Source organism: Cricetulus griseus, chromosome 2 (assembly GCF_003668045.3).
Source record: "Cricetulus griseus strain 17A/GY chromosome 2, alternate assembly CriGri-PICRH-1.0, whole genome shotgun sequence".
Classification (NCBI taxonomy): domain Eukaryota; kingdom Metazoa; phylum Chordata; class Mammalia; order Rodentia; family Cricetidae; genus Cricetulus; species Cricetulus griseus.
In genome coordinates this window covers 2199560-2212176 of record NC_048595.1, presented here as the reverse complement: position 1 = coordinate 2212176, position 12617 = coordinate 2199560, and the positions used below count along the sequence as shown (strand labels likewise).

The window sequence follows — 12617 nt, the reverse complement described above, 5'->3', positions numbered from 1 at the left end:
TAAGTCTTTGTGTGTTTATTTGGGGCTAATTCACTACGGGACCAGGTGGGACAGAAACCTCCATCTTCAAGCCACTGAGATCTAGAAGACTAAAGGACCTTGAGGTCTTCGCAGCTTACAAGGCTGGGGGAGGGACTACAAACCCAGGATACTTAGCCTTGGGGCTCTTCAATTCCCCTCTACCCATCACAACCTTCTAGACTCTGCTACATCGTCCACATGGCCACAGGAATCTCAGACCATGGAAGCTCATGGCTTCCCTCACCAAGCCTGGACTCTTCCAAGACCCACTAGGATCCCAGCAGCTCCTTTAACCCCATATTCTTTAACCCCACAATGCAGTCTTCTCAAGTAAGATAAGGACATGGTCAGATGTCAAGGTCCAGCCTGCCCTTCCACACAAGGCCAGGCAGGTGAGCTGGTACTCAGCATCAGCTGGTACTCCTCAGGGGTTCTGCACATCTCCCAGCATCCTTTCTGTTCTAGCCCCTTCCATCATCCCAACTTTACAAGTAAGGACATGGAGACTCAGAGGCATGTGAGAGCTTTAAGTCACTGACTGCACCAGCTTCTGCAAGCCATTAAGGTGGGGTGAAGGGCATCATGTAGTTTTAAGGATGTACTACAGCTACTTCTGGTAGACCTGCTCCAGATCTCCTGGTAGACATGCTCCAGACCTCCTGATAGACCTGCTCAAGACCTCCTGGTAGACCTGCTCAAGACCTCCTGGTAGACCTGCTCAGGACCTCCTGGTAGATCTGCTCAGGACCTCCTGGTAGACCTGCTCAAGACCTCCTGGTAGATCTGCTTAAGACCTCCTGGTAGACCTGCTCGAGACCTCCTGGTAGATCTGCTCAAGACCTCCTGGTAGACCTGCTCAGGACCTCCTGGTAGATCTGCTCAGGACCTCCTGGTAGACCTGCTCAAGACCTCCTGGTAGATCTGCTTAAGACCTCCTGGTAGACCTGCTCGGGACCTCCTGGTAGATCTGCTCAGGACCTCCTGGTAGACCTGCTCAAGACCTCCTGGTAGACCTGCTCAGGACCTCCTGGTAGACCTGCTCAAGACCTCCTGGTAGACCTGCTCAAGACCTCCTGGTAGACATGCTCCAGACTCCTGGTAGACCTGCTCAAGACCTCCTGGTAGACCTGCTCAAGACCTCCTGGTAGACATGCTCAAGACCTCCTGGTAGACCTGCTCAAGACCTCCTGGTAGACCTGCTCAAGACCTCCTGGTAGATCTGCTCAGGACTCCTGGTAGACCTGCTCAAGACCTCCTGGTAGATCTGCTCAAGACCTCCTGGTAGACCTGCTCAAGACCTCCCTGGTAGACCTGCTCAGGACCTCCTGGTAGACCTGCTCAGGACCTCCTGGTAGATCTGCTCCAGACCTCCTGGTAGACCTGCTCCAGACCTCCTGGTAGACATGCGCCAGACCTCCTGGTAGACATGCGCCAGACCTCCTGGTAGACCTGCTCAAGATCTCCTGGTAGACATGCTCCAGACCTCCTGATAGACCTGCTCAAGACCTCCTGGTAGACCTGCTCAAGACCTCCTGGTAGACCTGCTCAGGACCTCCTGGTAGATCTGCTCAGGACCTCCTGGTAGACCTGCTCAAGACCTCCTGGTAGATCTGCTTAAGACCTCCTGGTAGACCTGCTCGGGACCTCCTGGTAGATCTGCTCAGGACCTCCTGGTAGACCTGCTCAAGACCTCCTGGTAGACCTGCTCAGGACCTCCTGGTAGACCTGCTCAAGACCTCCTGGTAGACCTGCTCAAGACCTCCTGGTAGACATGCTCCAGACTCCTGGTAGACCTGCTCAAGACCTCCTGGTAGACCTGCTCAAGACCTCCTGGTAGACATGCTCAAGACCTCCTGGTAGACCTGCTCAAGACCTCCTGGTAGACCTGCTCAAGACCTCCTGGTAGATCTGCTCAGGACCTCCTGGTAGACCTGCTCAAGACCTCCTGGTAGATCTGCTCAAGACCTCCTGGTAGACCTGCTCAAGACCTCCTGGTAGACATGCTCCAGACGTCCTGATAGTCCTGCTCAGGACCTCCTGGTAGACCTGCTCAGGACCTCCTGGTAGACCTGCTCAGGACCTCCTGGTAGATCTGCTCCAGACCTCCTGGTAGACCTGCTCCAGACCTCCTGGTAGACATGCGCCAGACCTCCTGGTAGACCTGCTCAAGATCTCCTGGTAGACATGCTCCAGACCTCCTGATAGACCTGCTCAAGACCTCCTGGTAGACCTGCTCAAGACCTCCTGGTAGATCTGCTCAGGACCTCCTGGTAGACCTGCTCAAGGTAGACCTGCTCTGGTAGACCTGCTCAGGACCTCCTGGTAGACCTCCTGGTAGACCTGCTCAAGACCTCCTGGTAGACCTGCTCAAGACCTCCTGGTAGACAAGACCTCCTGGTAGACCTGCTCAGACTCCTGGTAGACCTCCTCCTGGTAGACCTGCTCAAGACCTCCTGGTAGATCTGCTCTCAGAGACCTCCTGGTAGACATGCTGACCTCCTGGTAGACCTGCTCAAGACCTCCTGGTAGACCTGCTCAAGACCTCCTGGTAGATCTGCCTCCTGGTAGACCTGCTCACCTCCTGGTAGACCTCCTCAGAGACCTCCTGGTAGATCTGCTCAGAGACCTCCTGGTAGACCTGCTCAAGACCTCCTGGTAGACATGCTCCAGACGTCCTGATAGACCCTGCTCACCTCCTGGTAGACCTCTCTCCTGGTAGACCTCCTCCTGGTAGACCTGCTCCAGACCTCCTGGTAGACATGCGCCAGACCTCCTGGTAGACCTGCCTCAAGATCTCCTGGTAGACATGCTCCAGACCTCCTGATAGACCTGCTCAAGACCTCCTGGTAGACCTGCTCAAGACCTCCTGGTAGACCTGCTCAGGACCTCCTGGTAGATCTGCTCAGGACCTCCTGGTAGACCTGCTCAAGACCTCCTGGTAGATCTGCTTAAGACCTCCTGGTAGACCTGCTCGGGACCTCCTGGTAGATCTGCTCAGGACCTCCTGGTAGACCTGCTCAAGACCTCCTGGTAGACCTGCTCAGGACCTCCTGGTAGACCTGCTCAAGACCTCCTGGTAGACCTGCTCAAGACCTCCTGGTAGACATGCTCCAGACTCCTGGTAGACCTGCTCAAGACCTCCTGGTAGACCTGCTCAAGACCTCCTGGTAGACATGCTCAAGACCTCCTGGTAGACCTGCTCAAGACCTCCTGGTAGACCTGCTCAAGACCTCCTGGTAGATCTGCTCAGGACCTCCTGGTAGACCTGCTCAAGACCTCCTGGTAGATCTGCTCAAGACCTCCTGGTAGACCTGCTCAAGACCTCCTGGTAGACATGCTCCAGACGTCCTGATAGTCCTGCTCAGGACCTCCTGGTAGACCTGCTCAGGACCTCCTGGTAGACCTGCTCAGGACCTCCTGGTAGATCTGCTCCAGACCTCCTGGTAGACCTGCTCCAGACCTCCTGGTAGACATGCGCCAGACCTCCTGGTAGACCTGCTCAAGATCTCCTGGTAGACATGCTCCAGACCTCCTGATAGACCTGCTCAAGACCTCCTGGTAGACCTGCTCAAGACCTCCTGGTAGACCTGCTCAGGACCTCCTGGTAGATCTGCTCAGGACCTCCTGGTAGACCTGCTCAAGACCTCCTGGTAGATCTGCTTAAGACCTCCTGGTAGACCTGCTCAAGACCTCCTGGTAGACCTGCTCAAGACCTCCTGGTAGACCTGCTCAAGACCTCCTGGTAGACCTGCTCAAGACCTCCTGGTAGACCTGCTCAGGACCTCCTGGTAGACCTGCTCAAGACCTCCTGGTAGATCTGCTCAAGACCTCCTGGTAGACCTGCTCAAGACCTCCTGGTAGACATGCTCCAGACGTCCTGATAGTCCTGCTCAGGACCTCCTGGTAGACCTGCTCAGGACCTCCTGGTAGACCTGCTCAGGACCTCCTGGTAGATCTGCTCCAGACCTCCTGGTAGACCTGCTCCAGACCTCCTGGTAGACATGCGCCAGACCTCCTGGTAGACCTGCTCAAGATCTCCTGGTAGACATGCTCCAGACCTCCTGATAGACCTGCTCAAGACCTCCTGGTAGACCTGCTCAAGACCTCCTGGTAGACCTGCTCAGGACCTCCTGGTAGATCTGCTCAGGACCTCCTGGTAGACCTGCTCAAGACCTCCTGGTAGATCTGCTTAAGACCTCCTGGTAGACCTGCTCGGGACCTCCTGGTAGATCTGCTCAGGACCTCCTGGTAGACCTGCTCAAGACCTCCTGGTAGACCTGCTCAGGACCTCCTGGTAGACCTGCTCAAGACCTCCTGGTAGACCTGCTCAAGACCTCCTGGTAGACATGCTCCAGACTCCTGGTAGACCTGCTCAAGACCTCCTGGTAGACCTGCTCAAGACCTCCTGGTAGACATGCTCCAGACTCCTGGTAGACCTGCTCAAGACCTCCTGGTAGACCTGCTCAAGACCTCCTGGTAGATCTACTCAGGACCTCCTGGTAGACCTGCTCCAGACCTCCTGGTAGATCTGCTCAAGACCTCCTGGTAGACCTGCTCAAGACCTCCTGGTAGACATGCTCCAGACGTCCTGATAGTCCTGCTCAGGACCTCCTGGTAGACCTGCTCAGGACCTCCTGGTAGACCTGCTCAGGACCTCCTGGTAGATCTGCTCCAGACCTCCTGGTAGACCTGCTCAAGACCTCCTGGTAGACCTGCTCAAGACCTCCTGGTAGACCTGCTCAAGACCTCCTGGTAGACCTGCTCAGGACCTCCTGGTAGACCTGCTCCAGACCTCCTGGTAGACCTGCTCAAGACCTCCCATGTGATAGAAAGCAATCTCCCACTCGAAGTCCCTTGGGCACAGAATAAACCATTGAAAGGAAGAGATGTCCCACCTGTCCAAGGACTGTACTGGCTTACGCCAGGCCACCTTTGCTGGACTATCCTGGTATTTGGGTGGGGATGACCAGCACATAGGAACAACTAGGTACCAATCAGCACTGAGTGAGCGTCTGTGGAGGGTGGGTAAGGGTACCTGAGGACACAGGAGGTAAGGTTCCTGAGAGCCTTCAGTATCCCAGATGCCAGAACTGCCCACTGACCTGAGAACAAGCCTGGGTAGTATTCCTTTTACTGGACCCAGCCAGAGACTGGGCTGGAGTTCTCGGGGATGGGGCTAGCACTCGGGAGCTCCCATCCAGCCACAGTGGTGAATGGGCCCAGATACGCCAGCCTTGTTAGCACCGCTTCCTCTCTGTTACTTGCCAATCCCTCTGGACTCTAAGATCATAACACTCAGTCATTCTCTTAAAAGCCACTCAATGCTTTAGAAGCTGCTGCAGACCTTGGAGTGTGAGGCTGGGGCTTCACTCTGTGCCGATGTTCTGCTTGAAAGGAACAGACAGAGCCCACAAGTGAGTCCATGGCACGTGCACAGTACCCTCCCCTCTGTGCCCAGATTGCAGGCCAACTCCTCCCTCTGATGCCCATCACACTTCAGAATCCCCGAGTGTGTGTCATTAACCTCAACTCCTGGGCTTCAGACCATAGACATAGAAGAGCACCCACCCAGCTCACACCTACCCACACCCAGAGTGTGGGTCTCTGCAGGCTGCCCAGTGTCTGTGGCTTCCCCAGACTAGGAGCTCACTCTAGTCTGTGCCCTGACCACTGCTCCCTTAGAGCCCCACCCTACAATGAGGGACTTTGTAAGTCCCCAAACCACTCCCACACAGATGCACCCCAAACTGTTATTTCCATAGCCACCTCCATCCCATGTATCACTGGACTCAGATGACAGCTAGGAATCCCATCACTGGCCACCTCACCTTGCTCTGGGAACAAGTGTCAGGCTGTCCCCTTCTTCCCTAGCCACTGTGATCCTGATAAGCTGTAATCAACCACGTCATTTATGAGATCAAATGGTATGCAACATCTAGTGCCCCCCTGCAGTTCCCCACAGCCCCCCACAGCACTCTGCCAGTAGTGGCAAGGCCACCTTCTTGCTGATGAGCTCTGTAGCACCGAAGCTGGATGGCCCTAGACATCGCTTATCTCTGAGCCTTGCTCTTTTGCTATCAGAGCAGCTGAACATACAGGAAGCTGCTGGGCCAGTAGCTGTCTCTCGAGAGGACTGGACATAAGGGTCAGAGGAAGCCTGCTGAAGGGAGGCCAGGAAGTCCTGGTTCCAGGGAATTCCCACTTCCAGGAGCTGAGCTGTGCACCCAGGAATTTCATCCATGGCTTTACTGCAAGGCATGTTGCTACCTGACAAAGCGGGCCCCTTGTTTGTGGAGGCGTTGTGCCCCACCCGAGTTACCCCTGCTGGGAGCAGCATGCCCCAGCAGGTGAGATCTCATGAGCACCTTGCCGGCATGTTTACATTGGGCATCCTTAGGGCCAGGGGTGGGTACCATATCCCTAGCCTCAGGGGTCTGGGACTGTTCCCCGCGCCCCCTTCAGTCCCAAGACTCTACCAAGGTAGGTCAGTGGGGTCTCAGGGGACTCTCTCCTCAGTCATGGGCTGGGAAGCTTGGGTTGGGGGGTGGCAGCTTCCAGCATTCCCAAGGCAGGCATCTATAAAGTCTTTGTGTAAGCCTGGTAGCCATCTCCTGTCCCTCTAGACTGGAAGACACAGACATCCTAGATGATGAAGGGGGAGATCTTGTCTCTAAGGGACAGCAGGCAGGATGGGGAATTATATTTCTTGCCATGCTGCAAGGCTATCCTCTGCCCTCACCCCCCAGAGAGAAGGGAGTTGGGATTCTCCAACAACTCAAGGCCCTGTAGAGAGGACACCTGTCTTTTCCCATTGCCTAGAAAACCTGCTCCGTGTTGATCTGAGTATGCTTGTTGCCATCACCTCTGAGCTATCCCTTTCTTTCTGATTGACCCATGTCCCTATATCTACCTCTGGACCCCTTTCTTTGCCTGTAAAACGAACACTCACAGGTGTTGAATGAGGGTGAGCTACCACGCTGAGACAGGCTCCTGAGTAGGCAGAGACCAGGGCTGGGCAGACAGAGCTCAGAGACATGGACATCTCCAGGATGACACCCGAAAGACCCCTGCCCATTGGGGCTGCCACTATAGGAGTCAGTCTTTTCCCAGCTCCACGGGGACCAGTGGGCCCTGTCCAGAATTCACCCTCTACAGAGAGCGGGGGACAAGGAGCTGCCTCCTGACCCTTCAGCCTGGCTGTACATTCATTCTTACAGCTGGATCTCCATGGGCCTCTTGTTCACTGATGCCCAAGGTGGCCAGGCTTCCCCTTCCAAGATAGGGGTTAGCCTCACACTTCCCCTGCCTCTGCAGCCCCTGGCCCTCCGGCACATTGCCCACCAGATGCTCATGGAAGGGAGGCTGTACTGGAGACCTGCTCAGCTCTCCAGTGCCTCTGCAGCTGACATGTGCCAACTTGGCCTGGGCTTTGCTCTTCCCTCATGTGCTTGCAGGGTTCCTCCAACAAGTCCCCACCTGACACCTTCCCAGCCCCATGTCTTGTGGGATCCCAGCACCCTGGTGGTCCAGTGTGTGTGGGGTGTTGAGGACAGAAGACCTCAAAGGGCCTCCTTGGGACTAGAGGTCTTCACATGCCCCTTCTTGCATGCACCAGACTCCTCCCTCTAGCTCCTGGCATCACCAGGACATGGCAGTGGTAGCCAGAGAGTGAGGCAGGGACAGAACCTCACTAACTACTGTGGCTTGCATTCTTGACAAGAGGATCTCCCAGTAGGAGACCACATTGGCTGCTTGGCGCTCACCCTGGTCCCGGGAAGGAGAGCCCCCACGATGGGGAATGGAGCCACTGCTCTCACTGACCACTTTTTCCCCTTCTAATATAGAGAGCTTAGCTCACTGCCCTCCATCCTGACCTGGTCCAGAGGTAGATATAGGGACATGGGTCAATCAGAAAGAAAGGGATAGCTCAGAGGTGATGGCAGCAAGCATACTCAGATCAACACGGAGCAGGTTTTCTAGGCAATGGGAAAAGAGAGGTGTCCTCTCTACAGGGCCTTGAGTTGTTGAAGAATCCCAACTCCCTTCTCTCTGGGGGGTGAGGCTGCCTCAAAGCAAAGGCACCTCTGATGGGGAATGCTCTTCTGTATATACATTTCTCTTGTTGGTTGATGAATAAAACACTGATTGGCCAGGAAAGGCAGGAAGATAGGCAGGGCTAGGAGACAAGGAGAATGCTGGGACAATAGAGGCAGCCAAGAGATGCCGTGTAGCTGCCAAAGGAGTAACAGGTTTGGGCATTCTCCGGTAAGCCAAGAACATACATAGGTTAATAGTTATGGGTTAATAATTAAGACAGAGCCAATAAGAAGCCCTAGCCATCAGCCAACAGTTTGATAATTATGTCTCTGGATGCTTATTTGGGGCTGAAGGGTGTCAGGACCTGGTGGAACAGAAACCTCCACTTCATACCCCAGGAAAAAAACAAAGAAAGAACTGAGTAAAAGAGGCAGATGGGAAACATGGGGGCCCAGCCAGGCCTGAGGCTCTTCCTACCACTGGATCCAATTATGTTCGAATTCATTCCTACCTAGGACATAACATGAGCTGGTTATATATTTACTTCTTTATAATTTGAAGTGGCCCGACTAACCCAAAGCCCTGGCTTCCCTGTTGCACTTGGTTGCCAAGGAAAGCTAACCCACATGTATTACCAGCGTCCAGTCTTCATCAAGGACTGACCCACTCACCATTACTGGGGAGGTCATGCCCGGCAGGTGGAAGACATCCATGCTGGTCTCCTCACTGCCCACTGCCTCGCTATTCCCCCTGCTGGGCTGGGGAAGGTCAAAGTAGGTGCTGTCTGGCTCCCTGTGTTGTGGGGAAAGAAAACTGGCTGTTAGCATCTGGTCCAGCATCCCCTGCACTTCCCTTGGCTCAGGATACCAGGCTACCCCATGGATCCTGGCAGCCTTTGTGTGTCCAAGAGATTGATCATCTGTCCCCCCATCTTCTGGGGTAGGAGCTTTCCTACCCCAGCCCCCACCATGCCCACAAGCCCTTGGCTTGCCCCTCAGGCCTGATAGTACTGGGAAGAAACTGCTTCACATACATGGTCTCTGTACCCTGGACTTCTCCTGCCCAGAGCCATGCAGAGAACTGGCCGGAGGACAGACCATGCCTGTCGGTCATATGCATCTAGGCCATGGCAGAGCCCTCTTCTAACCTGTTCCAAGCCAGCCAAAGCCAATCAAGCCGTGTGTGTGTGTGTGTGTGTGTGTGTGTGTGTGTGTGTGTGTGTGTGTGTGTGTGCAGGGGGTGGGTGTCTCCATACTCACAGAGAGTTCCACAGATGCTCAAAGGTGGCTCCCTCGCCAGGGGAGGAGGGTGATTGGGCCATGTCCCCGGCACTGCGGCTCATTCTGGAGGGAGAAGAAAGACAACATGGGTATCCACGGAGTCCCATCCTCTGCCTTCCTCAGTACCAGGGGAGTGAAGTGGACAGGGCTGGCTATGGCAGTGCGGGGAAGCCCCAGAGCAGTGGCCCAGCTCTCCCCCCATGCCGCCCGCCCCAACGCTGAGCCTCCCTCTTCCTTCTCATTCTCTTTCTTCCTGACCCCCTTCCCTTCCTTTCCTCCCTACCCTTTCCCCCTCAGGCATCCCACCGCTGGTTCAGGAAGTAAGACTGGGGAAAATTTGGCTTTAGAGACGCCATTCCTAGAATCTTCTGAGATGGAAAGGGGTCTGGACAGACAGGAAACAGCCTCCGGAAAACAGGTAACAAGGGCACCCCTTGTGTAGATGCTGTGGGGTGAGTCAATTTAGTCTCCAGGGCCTTGGGTCAGTTGTTGCAAAAAGAAAAAAAAAAAAGCCAGGACTGTCACCGACATGTTCCCAGCCTACAGATATGGCCAAGGTTAGGCCAAGCCAGGTCTTGGTTGTGTGTTTGGTGGGGGAAGGTTGTCCCTGGTGCCCAGGACTTGTGACAGCTCAGACTTCATTAATTACTTTTAGTAAGAGCATGGGTAGGGTGCCCCCTGCTGGAGCCAGGCCTGGGATACAGCGCTGTGCAGGCTGTAGTGGAACTCACGAGGGGCAGGGTCCTCTGGGACCCACAGGTAAGCAAGCTTCACCCTGTGGAGTCTAAGGCCAAGGCCACGAGATGGCCCTGCAGTGGTCACCTGTGGGTGGTCTCCTCCTCAAGGAGATAAAGGGGAGCAGGGTTACCCTGACCCCAGCTAATACTCACTGGCTCTCTCCCCACTATTTCCTTAGCACAGCTTCCCACACAGAAAGACTCCACCCAGGAAGAGGGTGGGGCAGGGGAACCCCAGCCCACCTGCCCGCTGCCCCCACCCCAGCTGAGGAACAGCTCCCTGGGGCAACCTTCTGAGCCCTGGGAGCCAGCCTGGCCCAGCCCTGTACTGCCAAGCCAACAAGTCCAGACTTGCCCGGGGCTGGCAGGGCAGATCTGTCACTTTTGTCTGACCCCGGCAGGCGGCTGCTCATAGAGGCCTGTGGCATATAGAGATGGCACGCGCCAGGCCATCGGTCCCCACAGATGTGGCACCAGCTGGAAGGGCCAGTACTTGAGCCCAGCTGAGTATAGGCAAAGAAAAATCTGAGGATGGAGGCTCAGCCAGCAAGGGAGGGCAGGACAGGACAAGTATCCTGTGCGTGTCACAGCCCCATCTTATTCAGTAATAAGATTTATTTTTCCTCACCTCCCACCCACCACAACTACGAAGGTTTTCACAAAGCATTGGCCAACCAGCATGGAAGGTTCGCAGAAACTGGCCTTCACCAGTTCCGGGGGGGGGGGCGGGGGGGGGGCTTGTCCCTTCCGGTGAGGAGCCGTTAGTCAGGGTGGGCTGGCCAGCTGGGCCAGGCTGGTGGATGAGGAGTGAACGGTGTGAAGGGGTCGGTTAGGCTAAGCCAACACCCTCAGACCCAAGAGGACACTCTTGTAAGTCCTGCCCCCAAGAGCCACTTGGTCCTTTTCTCCCTTTTACACTGACTCTGCCAAGCTCAGAAAGGGAGAGGACATGGCTCATGTCACACAGTAAATGGACAGCAAAGCTCAGATCCCTTCATAGCAGCGTTATCCACGTTTGCCAGATGGGGTGGAGGGCCAGGAACATCAGCAGAGGAGCTGACAGACGCCATGTGGCCGGAGCACATGGTAAGTGACATTTGGCCATGAGCAGCGATGAGCGGCTGATTTAAACCCCAGTGTAGATGAGCTGTGCAAACAGTCCTGAGCCACCTAGTGTCTGAGTCTGTTGCTTCGACAGGTCTGTACAGAACAGGAAATCCAGAGGAGTCAAAGGCATATTGGGGATGCCAGCTCAGGTGGTGCAACGGCAAGCAAGTCCCAGGTTTTTTCGGGGGCTTAAATATGCTGGGACCAGACAGAAGCAGTGGCTGCACCTCAAGATGAACGGAGGTTGCTGAGCTCCAAGCTTCAAAATGCTGTTTGGAAGCCAGCCAGTGGTCACGCACATGCAACCCCAGCCATCAAGACGCTGAGGCAGGGACATCAGTTCAAGGCCAGCCTCAACTACATGAGACCTTGTCTCCAGAAGCAATAATAATAACACTACTTTAAAAATAAAATGCTAATTCCATGTTAGGCGAATTTCAGGGCATTCCTTACATTTCCTTAAATTCCATGCATTTACATGCATGTGGTGCATGCATGTCTGCACGTGTGCCATGTGCCAGTGTTTAGAGGTCAGAGGATGACTTTCAGGAGTGGGTTCTCTCCTTCCACGTCACCAGACTTGGCAACAAGCACCCTTACCCACCAAGCCACTTCACTGACTCACTTTTATTTTCTAAATTAAAAGCGGAAAGACCCATGGCTGAATCTGACACAGACATGAGTCGCATTGCCCTAGATGGTCTCCCACCTTCCCTTGCCACCCCCTGATGGCCAGGACTCAGGGTGGGAACGAGCACGTTGAAACTCCCTGTCAGGTGGGGGTCCCCAAGCAATGCTCCCCCAGTGCCCCATCTTGGATGTAGCCTGAGAAGACGACAGCAAGAGCCTTGGATGGGCCTGGGGTCTGGGTATCCCAGTGCAGCAAACACTAGGAGTACCCTGTTGGTACCTCCACCTTGCACACCTCACCCTACCTGTTGCCACCCTGCTGGCTGACCTCCTCAGTTCCAGCCATGGCATATCTGAAGATGGCCAGTCCTCTGGGTATGCAAGGAGGAACATGGGTCTCCCTTCACTCCTTGTGCCTACACAGCCGGGACAAGCAGAGGGACACTGAGAAGTGGCAGGCACCCAGTGCTCAGAGACAAAGCAGGGGTCGGGGTGGGGACTACCTGCAGACACCAGACATCTAGGAGCTCAGAAGATTTCACAACTGTTCCCCAACTACAAACCCAAGACTCTTCTTCGCACATCACCTACCTGCTAGGTCCTCCTGCATCCACACAAAAGAAGGTGTGACCAACCAAATCCTCTGTCAGAGGCTTAAGATCAAACCCTGGCCTGCTCACCACATGGACACAGCACACACACACACACACACACACACACACACACACACACACACACGTGAGCACGCACGCACGCACGCACGCACGCACACACACACACACACACACACACACACACACACATT

General features: G+C 55.0%; 1 protein-coding gene across 2 annotated transcripts in view; it reads right to left on the bottom strand.

Moving 5' to 3' along the window:
* Tp73 (tumor protein p73) overlaps positions 1-9379 on the bottom strand; it is a 50934-nt gene extending 41555 nt beyond the window's left edge. For both annotated transcript variants that reach the window (XM_035438868.1, XM_035438869.1), the window contains exons 1-2: positions 9318-9379; positions 8730-8850 (exon numbers count right to left, since the gene is read on the bottom strand). In XM_035438868.1, coding sequence (XP_035294759.1) covers positions 8730-8850; positions 9318-9379 — 183 coding nt within the window. The remainder of the gene's footprint in view (positions 1-8729; positions 8851-9317) is intronic.
* Between the last annotated feature and the right edge of the window lie 3238 nt (positions 9380-12617).